This window comes from Atractosteus spatula, chromosome 5, assembly GCF_055471065.1.
Source record: "Atractosteus spatula isolate fAtrSpa1 chromosome 5, fAtrSpa1.hap1, whole genome shotgun sequence".
NCBI classification, from domain to species: Eukaryota; Metazoa; Chordata; class Actinopteri; order Semionotiformes; family Lepisosteidae; genus Atractosteus; species Atractosteus spatula.
The window spans coordinates 29,589,567-29,615,349 of NC_142710.1; the positions used below are offsets into that span (position 1 = coordinate 29,589,567).

Below are 25,783 nucleotides of genomic sequence, written 5' to 3' on the forward strand. Positions count from 1 at the left end.
ATGCACTCAATACAATCCTGTTATTCGTATATACTTTGAAAATGATAATAAAAATTAAGAAATGGGTCAAATGGACAAGTTAAGGTTAATTCCACACTGCAAAGTACAAAGAAGAAACAATGTTTTGTTCTGCAGTTTGAGGGAGAGTGAGTAAGGTAGCAGGAGCCTAAAGCACCTTACCCTGCTACCTTGCTCTCTTTCATTTAGTGTACATCCGAAGAACAAAACCATTTTTCTTCAGTTCTTCAGTGTGGAATTAACCTTTACTTGATCCTTTGCAGCCGACGAACACTACTACAGCTCCCCACTCAACCTTGTTCAACTGAGTCAAATGGCTTACTACTTACTAAGAGGTTTCAATTGAAAGTAAACGATTAACACAATATAAAAAATCTGCCAGCCTGTAAAGACCTTTAAACAAAGTCTTTGCCTAACTGCCTCCATCCCAATGTAAATATGCACAGACTACAGGTAAGTCTTGTAGGACTGACTGCTGATTTTCTCCCCACTCTTTTCAAGGGGGTATGATAACACTGCACAGTTCTGTTGGTGAGGAGGTTGGAGATTTGAAGCTTTAGTATATAAATAGACAGTGACAGGAGCTCAGATTTAGGGTAAGACATTCCGTACACATGAACCTCACAGCACAAACAAAATTTAAACAAATGCCATTTAGTTCTTAGAAATGAAAATTACAATGAAGACATGCAACCAAGATGTTTAACATATTGGGCAGTTCATATACGTCTCAGCAAAACATTTTCCAGTGCTGAAAAATGTCAACTTTAAACACAGTTGCAATTCTGTTACTAAACATCATTAAGAGAAAACAGATGTCAAATAGTGTGGTATATGATGAATACATAAAGGAGTCTTTACCATGTTTATTTAGTCACTTATTCTTGTATAAAAAATGTGTCTGGAGAAATACTGTATGTATAATGTATAATTTGTAAGTACTGAAAGACATACAATGAGTTAAGAACTAAGTGTTAATTCCCCCCCAAAAAACATTTCTGTCTTCAAGAACACCATTGGATGATAATTTTAACATACATTTTTCTTCTTTTTTTTACAGTGGTCCTATGCATTTAATATTAAACTATTAACAGTGTTAACAAACTCTATATCCTTCTGGATCTTTCAAATTGTACAGGTTTATATTCAGACATTCACACCAGACATCTTAAAATAATTTATTTGCCACCCAAAGCATTAAGGGGGTCATCAAAAATGCTGTGGCTTGTTTCTTCTGCCATGTTTGTCTCAGGAACAGGTTGACTTTTCTTGGTTTTGGACTTAGACTTCACTGTGGTTTTTGCAGTACCAGGCGAAAAGATGTCATCTTAAAAACAGTAGAAAAAAGTGTTATTATAGGTTTCCCTGATAAAGACAAATTACATTTTTTACTTACAACTGAGGAAAGAAAGAATTAGTAAAAATTAAACAAGGAGGGTTTCCTGCAAAAGTTATGACAAACACCATATGGGGATAAATAAAGGCATCCAATCAAGTAAACAAGAACACTAAAAAAGCTTACAAATGAGAGGACACCACTCAGCTCATCTACCTAGACTGGCTGCTATAAGCATAAATTGTAAAAAAAAAATACAATACAACAAGGCTGACACAAAATAAGTAAGATTCCAAACACTTTGTGAATACAGGCCCGTATAAAACAGCTTTTATTTTCTTAATACTGCATGCCACAGAACAGTACTCTATCCTGTCTCTCATCATCTCATGGTCTTCTGTATACAGAGGTCAGAGGTACCAGTTTACTTTGCAGACATATTTATCCCATTGACTTACATTTATACCCATTTAAACAACTACCCCTTTTACCAAATCAAGTGAAGTACCTTGCTCAAGAGGACAGCAGTGGCCCCAACTACCCTTTAGCCATATGTATTTTCTGATTAGACCACAAAAAACACAAAAAGCAAAAAACATTGTGTACAACAATCAGTCACTCACCCATATCATCATCGAATATCGATTTGGTCTCCACTTTCTTCTTTGACACCTTTCCTTTCGGTTTTGTTGCCATTAAGTCGGAAAATATATCAACATTATCGTCAAACAAGTTGACGTCCAGGGCCTTCTCTTTAGGTTTTTTGGAAACTTTATCTGCCTCTGCTTCAAAGATATCATCCTAGGTGTACAAGAATATAAGAATAATGAGATTTACCATTACATTATACTCACCAACCAGCAAACCCTGAAGAGGAGTAATAGCTTCACACTTCTGAATTTTAATTTATTGCAGATTTTGTTTTGAGGAATAAATTAGAACAAAAAAATCTAAGGAGAGACAACAGCAAGGATTGAAAATATTGTGTCATGACAAGTAGGGATTTTGTGTTATATACAGAATGCAAGAAATTCCCTGTTATACATGAACTTGTAATTATTTTATTGGTTTTAATTTTTGCAACTCTATAAACTGTGGCTCAATATCACAATCATTTCCTTAACATTAGGTCCTTCATTTCAGAAATTCCCAAAAAAGAATATGAAAGCACATCAGAAAATCTACCTGAAAAATGTCTTGCTTGGGCAGTTTAGGCTCTTTCTGTGCAGAGGAATTGGTTTCTTTCTTCACTGACACAGCACTGCTCTTCCCAATGTTAAAAATGTCATCCTCCTCTAGAAATGGGACTGATTTCGTTTTCTTCGAGGTTTTCTGTTTAGCAGATTGAAACAGATCATCTTCTTGGTCATCAAATATAGAAGGAACCACTTCCTTCTTTTGAAGGTGCCCCTGTGTTCTTGTCATGCCCTCAGGGATCTTGGATTTTGGGTTAGGAGAGGGTTTCTCTTTGGTCAATGAGGGAGCAAACAGGTCATCTGACCCAAAGAGGTCCTCATCTACTGTGGGCAACACGGGCTTGCTCCCCTCTGACTTGGCCGGCTCTTTCTCTCCTGCAGGCAGCTTGGATGATACCGGCACTTCTGGAGGTGGCTGCTTACTTTGGGAGCTCGACATCATGTCTGGGGTTTGAGGGGATTCTGTGTGCATAGCAGAGCCGGACCAGGCACCTGTGGCACTTTCAATTCTGTACTCCTCGTCCTTCACCTCGTCAGACAGCTGTGCTGCTAAGTGCCTGGCAGCTCTCGTCTGTGGTCTGCGATTGCCAGCTCCTCTGGCTCGACCCTTGCGTGAAAAAAACCCCAAAATCATTCAGTTGAAATCAACAGAATAGGTTTGTTCGCTTTCGCCTTTTCTCTTGAAAGAAAAGCAGACAGCCAGAACAAAGGAATGATGATGTAGCATTTTGTCATTTTGGATAGGTATACTTCCTACACACAAACATGTCTCATGAAAACAAAGGTACGTTACTGTAATCCTTTAATGAAAATAATAAACCAGGTAAAATGGTATTTAGCAGAAATCTTCCACACTGAATCAACAATTCATACAAATTCAAGAAAAATCCTATCAATAATCATAATCCCTCAAAGAAATTGAAAATAGGATGGTCTGAAAACTAAAGGATGTCTTTCAGTGACTTCGCATTTGTTTCTGAAAAGATCATGTCTCTGGAGAGTGTATGTACTGTAAGAGAAGAGTACAGAAGGCATCATCCACTTCACTCTACTTTAAAAATTATCCTAAAAGAACCCATCTTCCATTTCACATTAGACTTTGTGCGAGCTGTCTTTGACGGACCTTGCTGGCGCTCTGCAGCGTGCTGGCCTGTGCTGGAGCTTCAAAGCTGACCCCCCCCTCCCCTGCAGGCTGAGGGTGTGAAGGGGTGGAGCTCGGCAGCCCGTCTGGAGCAGAAGGCTGAGAAGGTGCCGGGCCTGGGATTACACTCCAGGCACCTGGGATCCGCGGTGAGGCACCAGGCAGGAGGCTAGCCGGATTGATGGCCAAGTTAGCCTACACAGGATATCAAACCCAATCAGTGATGAAGCAATCCCCATACATACTGCGGTTTCAAACCCCAGAATCTAAAACACACATTGTACCAGTCAGCACCTTGGAGCAACCTTGTTGTGAAAGGTGCTATATAAATGAATTCAGCAATGTCTTTATTTTTTATACTATAACTGCAGGGTCAAGACTCAAAATACAGATCACTATAAATATTATCTTCATGCTGCTGGGGGCAAGTTTATTTGAAATCAAATGCATTTGCTAATATTTGTTCTGATCAAGTGTTGTAGTGGATAGGAAAAATACAATATAAAATACCAAAATGCACAGGAATAAAAATAAAGTGAAATACAGTATGTCACAGTTTTATTTACACTAAGCTTTAAGCACAACGTTTCAATAAGATGTGGGTATGAGGTATAGTATAATGTTCAATATCCAAATTAGGTGGTGCATCTTTTTGTAAACTAAGCATTCAGAATCCACTATGGCAAATATCACATTTTCATATTAAAACCATCATACAGTATATATATGACTGAGCTGATCATATTGGTCTGTGTATATAAGCACTGCATATATTTTCCAGCTCAGGTAATCATTTGCCAAAAGCAGTATATCCTAACACACGTCTGACGTGCACATCTGAGACTCTGTATCAGTTGAAACTCAGAAGCATTTCAATTTGTTAACCACAATGTAAGACAGAAACTTGAATAATGTTAAAATTGTAACCCTGCCTAACCATAATACCACACTGCTGAACAAGATTAAAACTGGTTTAGGGTTCAGATGGGACTGTCAGTCCATGCATAGTATAGGCAATTATTGCTGTAATCTCACATTGTCTTAATACTCATGCCTCAAAGAAAATCCTGTATCAAGAAAAAGATAGCTGAATTTCATATAGTGCAAGAAAAAAGGAGGCAAGATTTTTTTAATGATTGAAAATGTCATAAGAAGAACTAGGTTCAAAACCAGTTTATTAAAACCATGAACATTAATGAACAAACCTGGAAACTGATTATTTTAGCAAACTTTAGTATGTCCAAACAACTTCCTGAAAATATGACCTAGTTCTTATTTTGACCAAAAGATTGTGCATAGTCTCAGAAATGTAGCTTCAGGCAATTTTGCCTGTATGTGTATGTCACATACAGAACACAGAAATCAAAAGGTTAGTGAAAATGAAAGAGATTTTATTTGCTTAAAAGAGGAAGCTTCAAAGTTTGTGAAGACAAGAACCCACTGAGACAGGCCACTGAAGTGAAGTGAAAAAGAAAATTGCAATAAAATTTACTTGAAGTTTTCCAATCCGTGAGGAAGGCTCTTTACTTTTAACAGGAGATGAGCCTGCAGGTTTCTGTGCAATCAAATAAGAGTAAGTTACATTGATCATACAGCTTACAATAACATACAGTAGCAATTGTGTATGCTTTTTTAGTATTTCTTTCTCAAAACAACATTGGCTTCCATACTTGTAAAAGTATTTGTTTTCTTACTGTACTAAGAGAATACCTATACGCAAAGATACACATATAAATTGATGACAATATTCTTTAAAACCCATATTTATCACCTTTTACACCACTGTGAGTCCATCAAAGCTTCCAGAGCTTATGAGAAATAACTCTCATGGTGGTAAGCTAAAAGTCACCTCTCATAACATGTAAAAAACATGGTGATCTGGATTCAGCTAATTATACAGATGTCAAGGATATCTTGAAAAATACCAAAAATTGTACCATACCAAAAACCGTGACCACTCTAACGTTCATTAAAGCTTTTTGGATTTCTACACATCACAGCAGGATTTTAAAAAATGCTGAAATTTTCAAGTTTTCTGACAAAACTGTAAACATAAAATTATGAAAAATATGCATATTCTAAAATGCCTGGCTTACAACAGACTCACCTCAATCTCCACTGGCTTGGGTGGGCTTCCTTGTTTTGGGGGTTGTGTGGAAGAAGTTTTACTGATTTTCTCCCTTTTTGCACCTGAAAGATCATCGTCTCTAGAGGATCTGGCTATCTTCTTCTCTGGCAGTTTCTACAATGTAAGTTAAATATAAGTTAACACACAAAAAAAGTTTCTTTTAACATATTTGTAGGGTAACCTTTTATGTTATATTTTGATTATTTAAAATACTATAATTATATGTTATAATATGTTAATTATATGTCATTATATCATAAGAATTATCAGGATTGATTTAACAAACTATGAAATATACAGTACCTGTGGAGGTTTGGGCTTCACAGAGCTAAAAAGATCTTCTTCATCGTCATCACCAAATAAAGCAGGTGCAGCTGGCTTCACAGAGGTGGGCTTTGGGCTCTGTGAGGAAAAATCATTTTCACTGAAAGCAATCTTAGTCATTTTGTGACCATGCTGACCTCTGGTGCAGCATTGGAGTTGGTCTCAAAAGCATCAGTGAAAAATTGGATGAGAAAAAAACAGTAACAGAATACTTAATGAAGCTTTTTATAAAACTGATTGGTAACCACAAAAGCAGTTGGTATGCAAACCTATTCCATTCTATATTCAGAGCTTTTTGCATTTTTCATTCTGAATCGCCCATAATTGTCTCGACTCACACCGTGGACTCCTGCACAGCGCAGCAGGAATGAGGAAGCACACAAGCTCCTGCTACCTGCCCACCTGTCAAGCCATTTATGATTTGATATGCTGGTAGCTCCAGCTCCACAGCACCTGACAGAAGGTCTAACGTTGACAGGAACGGTGGTGCTTTCTTCTTTACTTACTTTCTTACTGCTGTCACTGCAAGCCTCTAGCCATCAAGACGTCGAAGAGCCCTGGCCCAGCAGTGTCAACCATAACCACAACCTTAGCAGTGCTCTTGCTAGTAGACATTGAAGTCTGGGGAATCCTAGTCATACATGGACCGAGTCCCACTGAGCAACCCCTTTATCTTCTGTCTGGTGTCCTTATTGGTTAGTGAAGTGGCGAACTACACTTATCTGGACAAATCAAGACAAAGTGCTGATTCTGCTTCCCAGCATCAGAGTAGGAAATCACCGCTCTAAACAGTCCTCCTGACATCAACAACCACAATTACTTAAAAAAGATGATAAATACTGTACATACAGTACAGTACAGTAAAAGGCTATGGACTAGAGCAGCGGGCTCAATTTCTGGAGGGCCCTGCCTCTTCTATTATTTGTTTCTCTCAGTTTCAGAGGTGGACTAACTCATTATTATTAACAAAAATATTGTAATTAATAATAATTGTAACCAGTTTGACCAGGCTCTGAAGTGTTTTCTAGCTAACTGCACCTTAAATTAAGTGACTATTTTGAGCAAATGGCTACAAATGACCTTTATGAAAAATCCCATATGCTAGTGAAAAAGAAACAGGTTAATTCTTTATTTGAAGACTCATATGCATGCAAAAAACAGAACACAGAACTGAGTACAAGTCCCCAGAGTACAGAGACACACTGACACTGTTTTTCTTATTAGCTTACGACCTCAAAATTAATCTTCTGAAAAAAACCTGTTTCTGATTTCCATGACTTTTCTTTATTAATTGTCAAATTGTTGCCTACATGGTCTTACAAACGTCACAGCTAACACTGAAATAGAGTAGGTAAAAGGCATAAGAGTCATACTGTATATAAAATAGAGAATATAATTTATGAATCTTGTTTCAAAAACATAATCTGCACTTACTTTCCCTGCTTTACTAAACAAATCACCCTCCTCGTCACCCAAGGTGTCACCAAAGTGTGCTTTCGGGGCAGAATGGGAGATAGTTTCCACAGGTTTTGCAGCAGGCTTGTCCTTTATCTAGAAACCAACAAAGAAGTATTGGAAAGTTAGTCATATATAAATGATACCCATACAATACTCAGGTTCATGGAAATATGGAAATATTCATGGAAATATCTCCTGTAGTTATTGTAACAAAAAGGCTCCAATTATTACTTTTTAATGCTTCAAACAACTTTAAAACTATGACTCAGCTGGCCACTGATTCTCAGAATAACTACACGTCTTCACACTTAAACAGGTGGTGAGGTAAATGAGGAAGCTGATCCAGTTCTATATGGAGGTCTGTATGTGCAGAAAAGAGAAATGTATCTTCCTAGAACAAGGTAAGTTTAATAACATTTTTCATACATGATGGGCCATCTGTATGCAACACTGATACAGCAGTGGCCAAGACAGGTTTATTTTTTGTTGCTTTACTAGATCTTAAGCAGGCTAAGCAGTCTGGAATCTCACCACTGCCTTTCCTGTTGTGGCAAAGAGGTCAACATCAGGGTCGTTGTCCTTCTGTTGCTTCTGGCTGAAGAGCAGCTCTTCATCTTGGAACACCCCTGTGCTCTTTGTTCGAGGCCTCTGCTCAGTGGACTAAAATCCATGCTTATCAGAATCCTTAGCCATTTTTTTCAAATGACAGGCTAAGCAAAGCTGACAGTCTATATCAAGACAACATCTCTATACGGGGTACATCACTTTTCAAAAACATGCAATAAAAACAGCACCTAATGTTTCGTTCATAACATGAAGCACCTATTAAAAGTCGATTATTCTAAGTTTATTTAGGAAACACACCTAAAGTAATTAAAATTGTCCTTATAAAATGATTCTTTAATTTCCACAGTATACTCTTGGGTCACACAGAACATTAAGCTAGTCATTAAATTAAGACAAATGACTTTTTCTGCAATTTCCATAACTTCAATCAATGTTAACATGTTTCTCTTTCTCTTCACATACCTTCTGAGACTCATTTTTCATTGTTGGCTTGTCAGATATTAATGTGGAATTTTGCCCTTCGTCTTCTTCATCATCATCATCAAACAGGCTCAGCACATTTTTCTTTTTCCCTTTCGGTTCCTCTTCCATTGGTGGAGGGGCATCTTTATACAGGAACTCATCATCCTCAGGGTCTTCCAAAGGACTCTATTTGCAAGAAAATGTCATTAACAGATTACATTCAATCATATTATCATGTTATACAATAACTGATAATATGACCTACATTAGAAGAAAATATAATTGACCTTCCAATGTTAAAAAACCCAAATTTATTTTGCAGTACATAATTTTTTATTCATAACACCAAACTTTCATGAACAATGATTAAAAAATACTTGTTTTACTCATCCTTTTGTTAAATAAGGTTTAAAGGCAGTACTTACCACTATGACTTATGGGACTGCACTTTAATTATCTAATCAGGCATATATTAAAGACAAAATATAACAGATGAATCTATTTTAAATAATGGATATGAATGGACACGTGGTGATAAGACCTCTTGACTCATAGCTCATGGGTTTCAGGCTTTTTGTGGGGAGTCTGTTCTACCCTTAGTCATGAGGGTTTTCTCTAGCTGCTCCAGTTTCTTCACGCAGTCCAAAGACCTGATGTCTACTAAACCCTGAATGTTTGTCTGGGCATTTGGGTTTCCTGCACCCACTGTCTGCCAGTTACGCTCCAACTTCTCAAGACCTTGTATAGGAAGAAGTTTTTGGAAATGGATGGATGGGTCAATAAACATCTCTCCAAGTGAACAAATCACGTGTTTCCTTTTGTTTTTTTATCCACATTGCTGGTAAATATTTCAGAATGGAAGGTTAATGCATCTTCACTTGCGATAATGTTTATCTTAAAATTCTGTGGAAGAAATATTATTTCAATTTTACACAACTTTCTAAATGAAGTGGGATTTTTACCTTAACGTCTGGCTTCTGTTGTCCAAACACATCAATTCCTCCAAATAAGCTAACTGCTCCGACAGGAGGCTTCCTGAGGCCTGTGCTTTCCACAGAAGGTTTTGCTTCGGTTGGTGTTTCAAACAAGTCTTCCGTCTTATCTTTGTCAAACAGAGAGGGAGCTGGAGGGTCTGCAGGCGACTTCTATAGCGCAGAGCAGTGAGATAAAGCTCTGAGTGAGAATCACAGTTTTCCATTCATATTCCATTTTGCTCCATTTTGAAACATTCATACATTACCAGAAAAAGGAGTGAAAGCTTAATTTTAATCTTACAAACCACAAAAAATCCTCATGTTGTGTACTGTACATTTTTACAAACTTGGGAATGAAGTATGAGTTAATTTTAACTCCGTTTGAATAGTTATTTTAGAATGTACAGACTATAGATCTGTCCTTTAATTTATGCTGTAAATATACCCTGGAAAAAATAAATTTAAATATCTTAAAATTTACAGTTGGGCAAATTCAGCTATTTTCCTACAGTGATTTTCAGTCTTATTTATTTATCTTATTTATTATCTATTAAATACAAGTTTATAGACAAGTTGTAGAAAATAGACAGGTCTCAAAGCTTTATTATGATACATGCATCAAAATTCATATCTTACATATCCTGCTTACAGAAAGAACAGCAACACAAATACAAAAGACTCTTTATTTAACAGGAAGACATGCACATTAATAAGGTTGCAATATCTGCCTACCACCTTAGCATCAGGGGCAGTGATACCCGTAGCTGGTTTGGCACTAAACAGTGACCCCTTGTCCCCATCATCCTCATTTTCATCCTCAAACAGAAGAGAGACTCTCTGAGGCTTCTTCTGACTATAGGAAATAAAGCAAAAGTATGCAGCATGAAAACCATGAAGAGAAATAGCTAGAAAAAACCTATAGGCTAAACCTTCAGCTGCATCTCCAGTTATTAAAACTATTGAAGCTTTCCTGATCTGTTCTTACCTGGGTCCCTTTGTGGCAGGGAACAGATCGTCATCTTCATTATCGTCAAACAGGCTGGCCTTCTTCTGGCTGGAAGGGGTGGTCTCTTTACCTGTTGCAGTTCTGGTTTTTGTCTCACTCTTGTCCGTACTTGGTGTCATTTTTGAAGTTACCCACTGATCCTGAAATGATGGAGTAACATGTCAAACAAAAGCAACCTCTTCAGTCAGCAACAGTAACACAATCAAATACAAAGTTTAGTTACCTCTATCCATTTTATATAAAACCATAAACACCATACGAGTATGAAACACGTTTCCTTTTACAACCTCTTGAGACCTCTTTAAAACAAAATAAAATTTGGGGTTTAGCACCAATTGGAGGAGAGGGACCACTAGCCTGGAAACGCCTGGGTTGCTACTGTGTCACTGAGAGCCAAGACGGTCCTGATTAACCATCCTACCCCTGGCATAGGATACAGTCATCAGTGACATGACCCAGGCTTGAACCCGCAGTTAGAGAGTTCAACCTGCACTCAGACAAAAAGCCTATTTAAAACAATTCCCTTTTGAAATGATCACAAAGATTGTGGGCTGCACACAAGCTAAGGTTAAAATTAACATTGGAGATTGAAATCAGAAGAGACCACAAGATTAAAATGGTGCTAATTAAAGCACTGTGTTGCTTTAGATTGTGTGCTGTGGAGTGCAGCCACACTCTAAATCTGTTGGGTGCGTAACTTATCAAGCTATTTAGATGGAAAAAAAGTGTTATTTATGACATGTTTTACAAGGCCAGGCTAAAGGGCAACGAAGCGATCTTTGACAGTAAAATGTACTTCATAATTTACTACAAATATAAACGAAGTAAAGAACATAAAATAAATGAGACATTTCTAGTCCACACAATACCTCATCATCGCTGAAGAGTGAAGTGGTATGGGGTTTGTTTGTTTCTTGTGGGGATGCCTTTTTTTCCTGAGATATTTTCACGGTTGACTTTGGAGGTGCAGAAGCAAACAGATCCTGATAAAGTACAGCAAAAAGTTGCACTTTTTCACCTTTTTTTTCTCCCCAACATGCTTTTGCGAAATCAAAACCCTTTAATTTTTGTTAAATTTCTAGCATTGAAAACTTTCACTCCTTATTATGCTATGCTTTTAATTTTCAATTTGAGAATTTAAGCAAACTACAATGGCAGAAAGGCAGGGACTAGTTGAAAAAGTTAAAGCCCAAGTTAATTCAGATTCTCCCGAGCCTTTTTTCTAATGAATCTCATAACAAAGCACATAACAAAGGTCAGAAGTATCACCATGCATGCTACTACAGCATAGACAGAACAAGCTTTTATTTAACCATGAAACACGAAATAAACCAGTAGGTAGGCAACAGGCTCCTTAATATACAACTGCAACAATCAGAGGAAGTTAAATGACAGATTAAATGATTTACCTCTTCCTCATCATCATCAAAAATGGAAAGTGGTGATTTGCTGGCTTGGCTCTTGGTTACAGGTGCAGGTTTTGACTTATTTTTATTAGTGTTTTTACTGGATGGAAATATATCCTGTGATGTTTAAATAAAATAATTTGTTAGTGGATCTGGTTTCATTTTCGTGATATGGTCATGGAAAAACAGTAACAGCAATAAACGTTGTAACTGTTAAGTTTGTGTTCTAGCCAACAAACAAACATCTTTCTCAAAGCAGAGTAATAAATAATATGTAAGATTTAGATCATAAAAAACATATTTCCAAAGATGTCATGCTGTACAAATTTCATGCTAAACTTCATGCCAACTAAAATTGTCCACTGACAATTTGAAAAGGTGCTTCAAAATCAAAATAAACCTAAAAGAAAACAGAAACAATACAGTTATCTCCTCTTAAGAGGAAAGCTACTTTAAAATGGCATACCTGTGACTCTTCCTCATCTGAGAAGAGACTTTTGGATTGGGACTTCTCAGCAGGTTTGGCTGCTGTCTTGAAAATGCCTTGTGAAGATATATTCTGTAAACCAGACAATATTGTTCAGTCCAAATTTTAATGCATTAAGTATCACTTTAAAGGGGAACTGCTGTCCCAATTTCTCAGACCGGTCATTACATCTCAGTAACAAAATAAATTCATTGACATTATATAGAAAAAGTTTACAAATTCCGAATTAAACACAAAATCCTGAACCTTGTGAAAGTACTGTGTGTTGTCGTAAACCCCTGGTCTCACCATGGGCGATAGCAAGAGTTCACAAAAACTGTGACATGATGTGGCCCTTCCTGCTCACTAGTCACTGCAATCACAGAATATGGCTTTGGACATACCTGTAAATTTTGGTTTACACCTTACTGTGTACATTTTACTTTCATTTTGGTTTGAAATACACTCATCAATGCTGATTCTTTCTAACACTGAAATGTAAAAATAGCATTGCAGTTCCCCTTTAATATGATCTTGCATTTGACAGCCTTATTCTCAATTATCATATGTGGCGTTATGAGTTGCTCCTGATGCTCTCTCTGGCGAAATGCTGAACCTCAAAGGTGAGGTGCAGTACGTGAGACAATAAAAAAGTATTTCTTTATGCTCAATAAAATTTATGGACTGTTGGTAAGAAATGCATTTTTCATTTCCCCCCTTTCAAACCAAAGTACTACTGTAATCATACCTTAAAGACGTAAAGCAAATGCTTTGTTTTGTCAATAAATTTAAGACCTTTTCTTCTGGTATAACACAAAAGTTCAAATGGTCCAAAGAACAAAAGAAATTCGGGAACCGCCACAGGCAGCAGAGTAACATTCACATCACCTCTTCAGACTTTTCAGAGTCTTCACTGGTGGAGGGCTGTCGTTTCCTCTGACTTTCAACCAGGAGAGTTTTGGTTCCTGGCCCAAACATTGAAACGGCTCCTGCAGGCATCTGTAAAAGAGTAAAACAACTAAACACCCCACCCTTCTCTCTCTGTCTTTATCTTCATATCTTTGTCTTTGTCTTCATAACACGTTGTCTTTAGAAAGACTATTGAAAGACTTTAAAAAAATAAGCTGCTTCTGGAATAGGCTGAATATAGAAATATGAGAAATACATTTTTACTGATTTAGTAATAATACAGCAAACTACACATTTCTTCTATTGCATGTAACAGTGTAACTGATAAGATTTTCTAACCTCAAAATAGTCCTGAAAGAGCAAACAAAAACACTGGATGCGCAAAGAACATGGGCAAAGGACAGAATTTACCTTTTTCTCAGGTACTGAGACCACCTCCTCCTCATCATCCTTATCTTTCTGATGGGGAGCTGCTGCACCTGAGTTCTTAATGAAAACATCTGAACTATCCCCATCATCTTCTTCATCTTCCCCAAAGAGATCCACTGTTTTCTTTTGCTTTGGCTTTTTCAAACCTACAAGAAGATAATAAAAGTAGTATGTATGTAAAAGTAAGTAAATAAAAGTATGAGAATGCATACTCAATGTTATTGAAGAAGTGCCAGTGTACATTCTTTACAGATCATCAAATCAGCATCTAGCATTATTTACTCATCTGTATACAATACACAGGCCATACAGTACTGTGTAAGGTTAATCTGTACACTACGAAGAAATGAAGAAATGACAATCAGTGTTAATTTATTTACTTAGAAGGGCAGACAATAAATCTTGAAGTAAAGTATGTACATTAAGTGCATGATTACTACTCACCTTTTTTATTTCAGTCATAAAACAATCCACATTTATCATTTAAAATCATAGGGATGAACATCAGGAAAAAACTAAAATTCTATTTAATGTTAATCTACTATTTTGTGTATAAGTAGTTTTTGTTGAAATAGTAAAATTAAGTTGTATATAACTGTGCGTTTGTTTGCAGAATGTATTGGGCATTTACCAGGATCTGATTTTTTGACACTACTTCCACTGAAGATGTCATCCTCTTCCTCGTCATCATCAAAAAGCCCTCCCAGAGATGTCTGCTTTGGTGCCAACTTGGCTTTGTTTTCCACGGGAACCCCATTTTCTTTTCCTTCACTGGATCCAGAGTCTTTTGTGGGACTGAAGAAGGTGTTTCCTGAGGAATAAAAGACAACTTCACGTCCTTCACAAAATAAAAAACTGAACACACCATTTTATCAATTGTTCACAGTACATGACTTTTAATTTCTCAGTACAGTACAGTACAGTATAAGACTTGTAGAACCTGGACTTTTTACACAGAAGAGACTCTGAATGAACAAAACCTCCAGACCCCACTTAAAAACAACCCCACAGCACAGAAAGCAGTGCACAAGTTATACCTGCCAAGACTGTCCTTGGCTGGCTAGAATCTGCTACAAAAACACTGCATTCAATGGTCTTGCTGAATCATGCCATCTCCCACTGAACTCTCAACAAAGTCCATCCAGTGAACCAAAACCAGTTTCCACACTACCGAGTGCCACACACAAAATTTCTCTATACACGAAATATTGTAGTGCTCTTGTGTCTTGTTACTTGTACTTGTACTTGTGTCTTGAGGGCGGAGTGGTGGCTCTGTGGCTAAGGATATGCGCTTGTGGCTGGAAGGTTGCCGGTTCAAATCCCACAGCCGGCAGAGAAACCCCAATTGCCCCAGGGCGCCGTACAATGGCTGACCCTGCCCTGCACTCTGACCCCAAGCTTCTCTCCCTGTCTGTGTCTCATGGAGAGCAAGCTGGGGTATGCTAAAAGACGAATTCCTAATGCAAGAAATTGTATAGGGCTAATAAAGTGATGCTTTGTTAAAGATTTATGTAACCTCATTTACACCTCACCTGGATAAATGGAGACAGCACCAGATGGGATTTTTTTGTTGGTTTTAGACACTGTAGGATCTAAAGCCAAAAAACAAAAGTTGTTTTAATTGTGTCAATGCCATTAAACTATTTATCACAGTGATGTGACCCAGATGAAATCTGAGACAAATACATACAGTACAGTATATTTTAAGAATGGAAGCAATCTTTCTAATAAACATAAACCGGAAATAATAAGATTAAAACGTTTTGCCAGAAATGATGGAAATGTACATTACTTAATTAACTAATCAAGTAACTGTTTTTCATCACTTACAGCCCAAGTAACAGTTTCTCTAGATTACCCTAATGAAGCCTTATTAAAATATTAGAAGAACTAAAACTAATTCCACTTTTGCCTTGCTTAGAACTATGCAGGTTTGCTTCCTGTTCTTTCCCCTATTCTTGCGTCCATCTTATCACACTGATATCCCTTACTTGTCAGTGCTTTACTGACCTCTCACTTCTGTATTTCTACTCTGTAGAGGAGAGTTGTTTCACTGCTGGTACAAAACGGTTCATAAATTACGGGGCTGCAATTACAGTTTCAACCCTGAGTGTTCACGTACAAAGTGACACAAAGTACACAAAAGTAACTTCATAGTGTAGAATAACCAGAGCTGAAAATAAAACAAAAACTGCATTGTATTCTGTTAGATCAGTCCTCCCAAAAGTCTGTTCTATTGGTATCCACTGGTAAGATGTGAAACCCCCATCAGACACACAGTACCAACCTTTACTGACAGGTAATTCTTTTGTTTTATCTTCAGCCTCGTGTTTCGGCGCCTCAGCAAACAGATCACCCTGCAGGGTTTAAAATAACATTATAAACTTTATTTTACATTCCCTATGCAATCAATCACCTTAATACAATTCCAAAAATAAAGTTAGAGTGAAATATTATATCATCGCTTTCAATACTGATGTTCCTCTTCAAGCGTTATGTTATCTTCAAATAGGTAGCAATTAACCAAGCTAAACTTAGTCAAATTATGTTTAATTTAATTTACAATCAGTAGTGACTACAGGAAACATTACTCTATTTGAAAACAAAATGATTAGCTGCTATTAAACAATCACTCACTTCATCGTCATCATCAAACAGCCCCTTGCCTCCACTAAACAGTCCTCCTTTACCACCAAACGGAGAGAAATCCTCATCTTCCATTTTTGGAGGTTTGAACAGCTCATCACTGTCCTCCTCATCTAGGTACGGGGAAGACGAACATCGCTTTTCAGAACAGTTATATCACAGAAAATCTCGGAATCTTCAATTAAATCTTAATTAAACCCTTATTTACTTTAAATAGGACACTTATGGTTACTTTTGTAATAACCTGAGCAGACCCCTTTTGATTTTATAAGGATTAAAGAGCTTTGTTTCCTGCAAAACAACATAGGTTCCTTTTGGCCAAGCCTCTTGCAGTTAGTTTCTCAGTGTAATCGTAGGGGTTAGCAGAAGTTCACATAACTAAGAAAGATGTAAGACTAACTGTATTCGTTGACATACAGACTAGAGCCCTTCCCCCAAAAAATGTAGATAAAGAATTATACAAAACACATTAACTGAAGGCAAATGCATCAAGGGAAAACAAAAGGGTAAACAAGCATGTAGGGGTGCGAACACACAATTTCAGAATTCTTTTAACCTCTTCAACCAGACAATGGAGGAACACGATGTACAGAATATACATAATAAGTGTGCAGACCAAAAAAGTGAAGATACCACTTCTCCTCAGCAGATGTTGCTACTAGCGTCTAGAAGAAAATGAAGGGCCTCATTAATGCTAAATAATCTGATTCTGAAGTACTGACTACCTTTCATGAACTCATCTGAAAGAGACTGATAAATCCCTTCTTTTCACTGGTGATCAAGTGAAAGAACAACATAATCAGCCTAATTGGACGTGTGACAGAGCCCACAGCCACTCATGTCTGTCTGATTATTTCCCTTAGTAATTAAACGATGATTAAGATTGGTTGGAATAACATGTCATTACAAACACTAAAAATGAAATCTTATTTCTGAAAAAAAAAGTTTTAATATTGTGAGCAAAACTCCTTTTAAAAAACTTATTTGAGAATCTTAGGAGATTCAGTTAAATTCATGGGTTTTTTTTAGTTTTGTATGCTTATGTTTTACTATGACAATTATAAAGAACTGCCTCCAAAGTCGTGTCATATCAGGGGGTGTCTTTTGGTTTTCCAGCTAAGAATTCATGATCTAGTAATATCAGTAATAAGATCGATCATCATGTTTTCCTGCTAGAGGGTGAGTTAACCCTACCCTGGGCTTTATCAGGTTTGGACTCTCTCTTTGCTTTTCCCTTCTTCTTTGATGCAGATGGAGCTGATGACAATGCTTAAAAACAGAATGGATGAAATTAATCAATGAAATGAATAGAATGTACCAAACACATGCCACTTTGTGTTGCAGTATACTGACATATTGCTACTTCAGAAAAAACAAAGCTCAACATCAATTTAACTAGCATGACATTGCACAATTGCAATTTCTCTGTTGCTAGTAAAATAGCAGCAAAGCATTTTTAAAAAAGTAAATTAATTAATACTTATGAGAGATTAAATGGCCTGCTCCAACAACAACTATAGACCTACGTTACTTTTTGGGTTTTATGTTTAATATATTTCATTTTGTGCAGGTACGCTTTACAGTTCTTCCATCTTTGACTAAAACAGATCCTCCACTGTGCTTTATTATACTAAATGGTATAAAAGAAAAAAAATATGCTAACAAAGATAGTGAGCTGAACAGGTTATACTTTTTGAACTTAATTCAGTTCGTTAGCATTTTAAAGCACTTTAAAGCCCCCAAACGCAGAATAAACTCACAAGACTGATCTGCATCTTGCGTGCTGGGCACATCTCCTTTAATACGAGCCGCCAGTTCGTCTGCAAAGGAGGACTGTCCCATGGAGCCCTGGAACAATTCAGGCAAAGGTGATGTCACTGTGTTTAGGAATACATGATGAAATGTACATACGAAGTGCATGGAATTTACATCATACATTGGGATTCTGAAATAAATGGTACTAATACCTTCTCTGAAAAACACAAAATTATATAAAAAATAATAATTCAAACAAGACTGGAGCTCCCACAACTTCCAGGCAACTCTTTTATCAAATGACATGAGGAAAGCTTTTCCCTGGGTCATAAGGAATTTTCAAGAGCTTGTGAGGGAACAATTGGCGCAGGCAGGAAACAGCACCAGACTCATTTCAATTGAAATGACACGATTTAAGTAATGAATTGACTTCTTTCTACTTAAGAGTTACCTTCTTATCCTCATCTTCTTTGTCTGATTCACCAAATATGTCTGAGTCTTCATCTTCCTCCTCCTCTTCATCATCGCTGACCATTGGCTTCTATTGAAAACGAATGACATTTTCACATCTTGAAATTTGCTCTTCTTACAAGTTGGGGGTGGTTTAATTGCTGTCTGCTATTTTGAAATGAAAATCGGATGTCTACCAAATAATGTCAGTGTGACACTAAGAATAAATCCACCAGTCGGTAGACTTACTTTTTTCAGCCTCCCTTGTAACTCATCATCCTGATCAAATTCATCCTCGGATTGCTGTTAGTTTTAAGAGAACAGCCAAAGGTTAGAATTCGACTACATCATTCTAACAGGCATCTAATAAATCCAAAGTCCAGCAGGCTATCTCACCTCCTCGCCCTTGTCCTCTTCACTGTCAATGACACTATCACGGTCGCTATCAATTGACATTTCTAAAACACAAAGGAGACAATCCAATAGACAATCCTGTCAATGTATTGTGGCTGCTTTAAGGCACAATATGTTGTATATTGTGAAGCAAATAATTCAAAGGAAAATGCTATTGTTTGATGAGGGCACATTTTACATTAGTCCTACAACAAAAAAAAGTTTACTATCCAATCTGAACAATGTTGAAAGTTATATTTATCAGCCTAACCCAAAACTATAAAAACACAGTCAGTTACAAGTACCTAATACAGAACGTTTAGCTGACTGCAAGCAATTTAATATAGTTACTGTGTTTATTTGCTAAAATCAACCTATTCTGACAGATAATAAAATATTTAAAAGACCCCTGACAAACATAAAAATTCCTACACAATGTGGTATCTAAATAATTTGCCTGTATTTCTTAAATAGACTTAAATTTTAAGCCTGAATTTTGCAGACAAAGAAATAAAGATTTACTTGAACTCATCCAGGAGAAAAGATAATACCTTCGCTAGAAAGATCTCCAAGACCCACATCATCCTGCTCCATGAACAGTTGAGAGCCTATCAGGTAAGGTAATGGTCTATCAACATACAGATCCTGACGATACATGAAAATGAAAACAGAACACATGTCAAACATAAACTAGGGTTAAAATATTCAGAAATTAAACAGAAAAGCTATTTTGTGATGTATTAACTAAGACATTGTCAAAAAAAGATTATAATTGCTTTGTTGTCAAAAAGTCTTCAATTAAACTATCATAAAAGTACAATATGTACAGCAGGATATTTGCTGAGAGTCACAAAACGGTGCCCCTGAATTTTAATATACAGCATATTGACCAAAATATTATAGAAGATCCCTTAAACCAGATCAATCCACCCCTAGCAGCAAATGTAACTTCACATCCCAACCTTGGCTCCACTAAGGTTCAGAGACATCTATCTTAGGAGCAATCAGCATTCTCCTCAAAAAACATACTGGATACAGTAATCTGTTCTATGTTCTGTTAGTTCAGCATCTTCTTGTAGCCTAAACTGTGATTCCCATTGATGTTTTTACAGTATCTTCCCATTACTCCCTACAAATTCATGAGGCTGTCTAAATTGATACACTAGCCAGGTCTGCTGTTTCCTCCAGCAATGCACCTGTGACATGCACACTAAAAAGCATTCATCTTATGAGATGATTTACAATATCCTTTCTACTCATAGCACAGCATATGAAGGAAAAGTTCTGATCTACTATAATTTTACAGTCCTCAGGAATCATGGGACAAGACAAGTATAACCTTTGTAACCATTTTACATTCTTTTCACACAGTTGTTTTTACCCAAATGATGTGAATTTCTACTTTTCGGCCTTCTTGAATGAGACAGTATGTAGGCATATCATCCGATAAGGATGATAAATTGTTCTCTGTATTGAAAGCCTTACCTTGGGTTCCAGTATGGGCTCCACTCTGTCTGCGGCTTCTTCATCCTCTGAGTCCGAGTTTCCTGCTTTAATGTCTAGTTGTTCAAATGCTGACTCCAAAACTCTCAATCCATAATTAACTGCTTCCTGAATCTTTGGAATCAACTCAGCCTCCTTCTGCTCTCGACTTTTGTCCTACAGAGATGACAGCAACAACAAAAATAATTTCAAAATGATTTAGCATTAGCAGTGTCATTTAATATGGAAAAAGTTGTGGCACTAACCTAAAGGACTTTCAAGTCAGTATACTTCAATGATGTGTAAAAATACTCACAATGTCACTAAAGAACCAATGAATACCTAAGGCTGACAAGTGTGATAAGACAATAAGAGAAGTTAGAGAAGAGACCATTTAACCTACTGTAACTTGTTTATCTGGCAGCCAGAAACTGATTGATCTGTGGATCTCATTCTTGAAAGAAGCCTAGTTAGGAAGAGTGACTAATGAAGTGATCTGTGATGACGTAGAACCATTTCCATTTTGAGGAAAGAAAAGCAGATGTCAATAAAAACTGGGCAGGTGTGGAAGTTGTACCTGTTCAGGCTGTTTTTCCACGGGCTCTGACTTAGACACTGGCTCCTCCACCTCCTCGTCATAAACTCGCTGATAAATTAGAAAAACAAATATGAACATAATCAGAAAAAAGCAGAGGTAAATAGTTTAAGGCAAAGGTACACAAAATAAATACACAGACATTAAAATTGTGATAAGAACATTTGAAAATGCAATGTTTAAATTGTTAATTACTGTATTAGACAGTTAAGACCAGTTTAGTGTGAATATTTTACCAAATGGGACTAAGAGTTTCCTATTTGTGTTATACATGGCTCTTAACTTTTTATTAATCGAATCTTAAGGACAAATAATAAAAACTAACGAGAATGGTTTCCGTCATCTAATAACTTCATTTCTAAAAATAATACTTGTAATGAAGAATGCAACAACTTAAGCTTTCTCTTTGTAAGCACTCATTTTTTCATAAAATCACGTTGCTTTCACCAAACGACAGGATTTGAATTGACATAAACACAGTGGGAATGCTGCAATAATGTTAATGGAAAAGTCTGTAGAATGCAAGACATCACATTAGTTCACTGGTTAAAAATAGGATACCATTTCCAGTTTTTAATAACTAATAATTTTTGCCACTATATTGTGAAGAACAATGCTAAAAAATCCCTGGCACAGGCAAACATAAAGAATCATGAAGAGAAAACATACGTTTTCTATGAACTGTGTATTTGAGAGCATGAGGAAATCATTAAAGACAGTGTGCAGGCAGCAGTCTGTTGCTTTTGTGTCACGAATGAGGCCATCAAGCTGCTTTTCAATTTCATGGGTCTTAGACAGCATTCGCTGAGAGAAGTCTTGGAGGAACAGAAGAAGCTGCAAAGACAATGAAAAAGGAAATAAGCACATTCTACACTGCACCTCCGTAACAACCAACAATCTGTTGTAAGCCGATACAAAGGTCCGTTATTACATTACGAACACAAAAAACATAGACATACTGTATACCCATGATGGATTAAGATATGTTTGCCCATAAAGTCATTAAATAAAACATACACTGCTCTTATTTATATTTGTTTTCATTAGCAAACATATGACATATAAAAATGGATCATAATCAAGGATACTGATACTTAAAACGTTTGAAATCCAGAAGCTTTTCTAGGTTTGTGAATAATGATGAGGAAAAGTAGTGGAAAAGAATGTTAAATTGGTCCAGTCTTGCCTTAATATAATAATGATAATTGCTTACACTTATACAGTGCTTCTCTGGACACTCCACTCAAAGCTCTTTACAGGCAATGGGGACTCCCCTCCACCACCACCAATGTGCAGCCCCACCTGGATGATGCAACGGCAGCCATAGTGCGCCAGAACGCTCATGACACATCAGCTATCAGTGGGGAGGAGAGCAGAGTGATGAAGCCAATTCATGGCGATGGGGATTATTAGGAGGCCATGACTGGTAAGGACCAATGGGAAATTTGGCCAGGATGCCGGAGTTACACCCCTCCTCTTTTTGAGAATTGTCCTGGGATTTTTAATGACCACAGAGAGTCAGGACCTCAGTTTTAGTCTCACCCAATGGACGGGGCACTTTTTTATAGTGTATTGTCCCCCTCACTATACTGGGGCATTAGGACCCACATGAACTGCAGGGTGAGCGCCCCCTGCTGGCCCCACTAATACCTCTTTCAGCAGCAACCTTAGTTTTTCCCCAGGAGGTCTTCCATCCAGGTACTGACCAGGCTCACACCTGCTGAGCTACAGTGGGTTGTTGAGTTGTTGGCTGATATAGCTGCTTTCTATATACAGGCATATTTAATTTCACCTAATGGCTGATATAATTCTGGCTTAGCAACTTCTCATGGTCCAAACTGAATTACCCCAGAATCCGCTGCTAATGACCAGTTCGCACTGGTTTTGCGCATTTCCTCCAAAGTCCAAGGCCTTTCCCAGATGTGTTCTCCCTCTGTGCCATTTTGTTCTGTTGGTCCATTGGCTAATGGCGCTGTCGGCCCATTCATCTACAGAATCATTCAGCAAAGACTGCATGGTTAACAACAAGCTCCCAAACGATGCTATCTACAAATCAGACTGTAAGGTTTTTAAATTTTGCTCTGCGTTAAACCTGGATGTTAAGAAATAAACATTTAACTAAGTGGTATCACATGACTATGCAAAGTAGTTTAAACCATTAAAGGATTTGAGTTTGATCATCCTCATTTCTCACATACATCAGCTATTATAAAGATTTGCATAATGTATGAATAAAAGAGCTAGGGACATTTTTGGCATTCACTTATAAAATGCTGTTTTCCAAGTTCGTGCGGTTGTTTACGGATACGCAGGCGCTTTAAGAATTCTTTGCTCAAAATACTAAAGGAAAATAAGTGCGTCTATCAATTCTTCACCTAACACATTACGCAAAAAACTTGCAATAGTTTTGTTCTGCTTTTCGTAATGCAATTCATTATTTCAACTAAACGTAACTTAGAATCATAAGCATCTTGTAAAACATAATCTCCTATAACTACAAAATGTATTATCATCATTATTACTATTAAAATTAAACGGCAATGACGATCATTGAACATCTTCAGCCTGAAACTACCTATCATGATGAAGTTCAGTTGGCTATACTCCTTTCGATTGCTTAATCCTTAAAAGTGCTAGTTACAGACGTAGCCATCAAGAAAGATATAATATTTTTTTGCAGGTCATCATGGATCATACTTAACCGATTGAAAGATCATCGCAACGAATGAAGCAGGTTTAGAGATCTACAGCATTTCTAATGAAAACTGTGATAACACTCTTTGCTTAACTTGCACATACGTTAACTAAGAACAGGCGTTTTAGTAATTTCAATAACACTAACAAAATGAAAGATTCTTTCAACACAAACGTAATTTTACAACTGGTGCTTGGCCGCGGAAAATAGGAATTTTAACATAGACAAGCCAAACACTTCCCGCTAAGCTTTTGATATCAGCGTGATTTTGCTTACCTTGATTTAGAATTTCTCTTAAGTCCCTCGTACTTTATCTGACAAGAAAATAAACACTCTTGTTTTCTCAATGACTCTCTGACAGTTCCGCCATGTTCAGAACGTCTCTGCATCAGCTGACTGGAGTCACCTGACAAACCATAAAGAGACCACGTGAGAAATTCTAACCTAAAGTTTGGTAGAACTGTTTTTTCTTTCTTTGTGCGGAAGAATACTAAGATTCTTTAGAAACTTTTTATAAATACTGTAATGCTGAATATTTTTACCACAAATGATCCGACATTTTTTAACATTTAAATAATGTTATTAAAGATTGACAAAAGTAGACGTTACTAGGCTGTTTTAAAGGTTTTGTTCTCCTATTGATTTGTGAACTGTTGCAAAGACCTTAGCCTGGAGCATTTCCACCAGAGACAGCTCCCAAATATTTAACATTTTAAAATACAGCTGCTGCACTGACCCAGTTTGTCCCCTTTCCCCTTTCATGCAGGCTGCATTCCAGTAGATTACATGACAGTTCAGTCTCTACTACCAGTTCAGCCGAACTGAACTACCTTCATTGCACATCAACCATCTCTTACTGCACGTGTGAAACACATTATCACACTTGCCAATACACAGATGGTCACTACTGACCTCTGTGAAAAGCAGATTGCACCATAGTTGTCCACTGTTTCACTGTTATTAATTAAGTATCTTAGTTCTAAAGCAAAATATCTTTAATTGCTTTGCTAATTGAACAATGTGCATAATTTTTATAGCTACTTATACTATGTTGATCTTCCCTGGATATATGTTTTGAAAATTTTTTGTTTAGCCAGTTTTGTGTATGATATCGAATAAAAGCTGAGAGGAGACGGTAGAGGAGAAGAGAGAGAGCGTTACATTTAAGCAACATTGAGAGTTACAGTTTTACAAAATACTGTCATGAATTAAACGTAATGCACATAATGCACACATGGATACCAAACAAAGAATAAACTCTGTATATGTGACATGAAGCATACAGTATCGCTGCAGTTTAAACAATACCAGACTTGGTAGGTATTGAATATTTCTAACCTGTTTAGCAGCTGGGAAGAATTAATCTTCCATACGCTAATCTAGATAATAGTACAGTCAGAATTCTGAAGATGTATTACAGCTTCCATAAAATGCATTTTCCATTCACATGAAAATTAGGATTCTATTTTTTAAGGATTTATTTTAAAAGAAAATATTGACCGCTTGTCATTTTGATACCAAGGACATTCAAGTCTGATGTTCTGATCAGAAAGGTCTAATCTTATAGATCTCTGCTGATGGTAACCTGACTGCAAGAGTGCTAAACTGGTTAAAAAGTCCTCACACCTCTCTTGCTGCCCATCCTGCGGGCTCACCCAGGTGTCCTTGTCTTGATATCTCAGAAATATGTCCTTGAAGACAAGACACCCTTCTGCTCATGTAACAAAAAAGCCATTTAACATAATGAATTATTCTGTGCCATACCTGTTCAATAAAATGTCAGTTCACCTGATACTATTTGTTTGCTATTTTCTTTATAATAACTTTGTACATTTATTGCACATGAAAATTATATAGCTATTTTGGTGTGCTGTATACTGTATCACGTAAATTGTGACATACAGTACCTATGTAAATTTTTTGTAAAGTAACATTTAGTCAGAAATT

The 25,783-nt window shown here is 36.9% G+C and overlaps 1 protein-coding gene across 7 annotated transcripts; it reads right to left on the minus strand.

Moving 5' to 3' along the window:
• Positions 1–656: 656 nt before the first annotated feature.
• On the minus strand, positions 657–24,234 carry washc2c (WASH complex subunit 2C). 7 transcript variants are annotated; one of them, XM_088915578.1, is made up of 33 exons: positions 24,113–24,234; positions 22,989–23,129; positions 21,811–21,975; positions 21,124–21,192; positions 20,550–20,723; positions 19,616–19,709; positions 19,068–19,129; positions 18,921–18,974; positions 18,673–18,762; positions 18,227–18,314; positions 17,661–17,735; positions 16,458–16,579; positions 16,108–16,177; positions 15,353–15,412; positions 14,452–14,631; positions 13,803–13,966; positions 13,371–13,481; positions 12,483–12,575; positions 12,020–12,133; positions 11,480–11,593; positions 10,590–10,750; positions 10,340–10,457; positions 9,593–9,775; positions 8,631–8,816; positions 8,133–8,261; positions 7,578–7,694; positions 6,123–6,221; positions 5,799–5,933; positions 5,184–5,246; positions 3,674–3,886; positions 2,540–3,157; positions 1,978–2,155; positions 657–1,345 (listed from the first exon to the last, which is right to left on the minus strand). In XM_088915578.1, the coding sequence occupies exons 2-33, from the start codon at positions 23,127–23,129 to the stop codon at positions 1,197–1,199; spliced, it is 4,389 nt and encodes a 1,462-aa protein (XP_088771704.1). In that variant the 5' UTR covers positions 24,113–24,234; the 3' UTR covers positions 657–1,196. The 7 variants fall into 7 exon arrangements, with proteins under 7 accessions (XP_088771704.1, XP_088771703.1, XP_088771708.1 ...); XM_088915577.1 differs by having other exon boundaries at positions 10,337–10,457; positions 24,113–24,232; XM_088915582.1 differs by lacking the exon at positions 12,020–12,133.
• Positions 24,235–25,783: the final 1,549 nt, after the last annotated feature.

Excerpts from the sequence above, each read along its gene's own strand:
- washc2c (XM_088915577.1), bottom strand. The coding sequence starts at position 23,129 with ATGAATGGGCCGACAGCGCCATTAGCCAATGGACCAACAGAACAAAAT. Across the intron at positions 17,736-18,226 it reads GCAAGATGCAGATCAGTCTT|CATTGTCATCAGCTCCATCT; the intron begins GTGAGTTTATTC and ends TCTGTTTTTAAG. Across the intron at positions 16,580-17,660 it reads CAAACCTGATAAAGCCCAGG|ATGAGGAGGACAGTGATGAG; the intron begins GTAGGGTTAACT and ends CCCCGTACCTAG.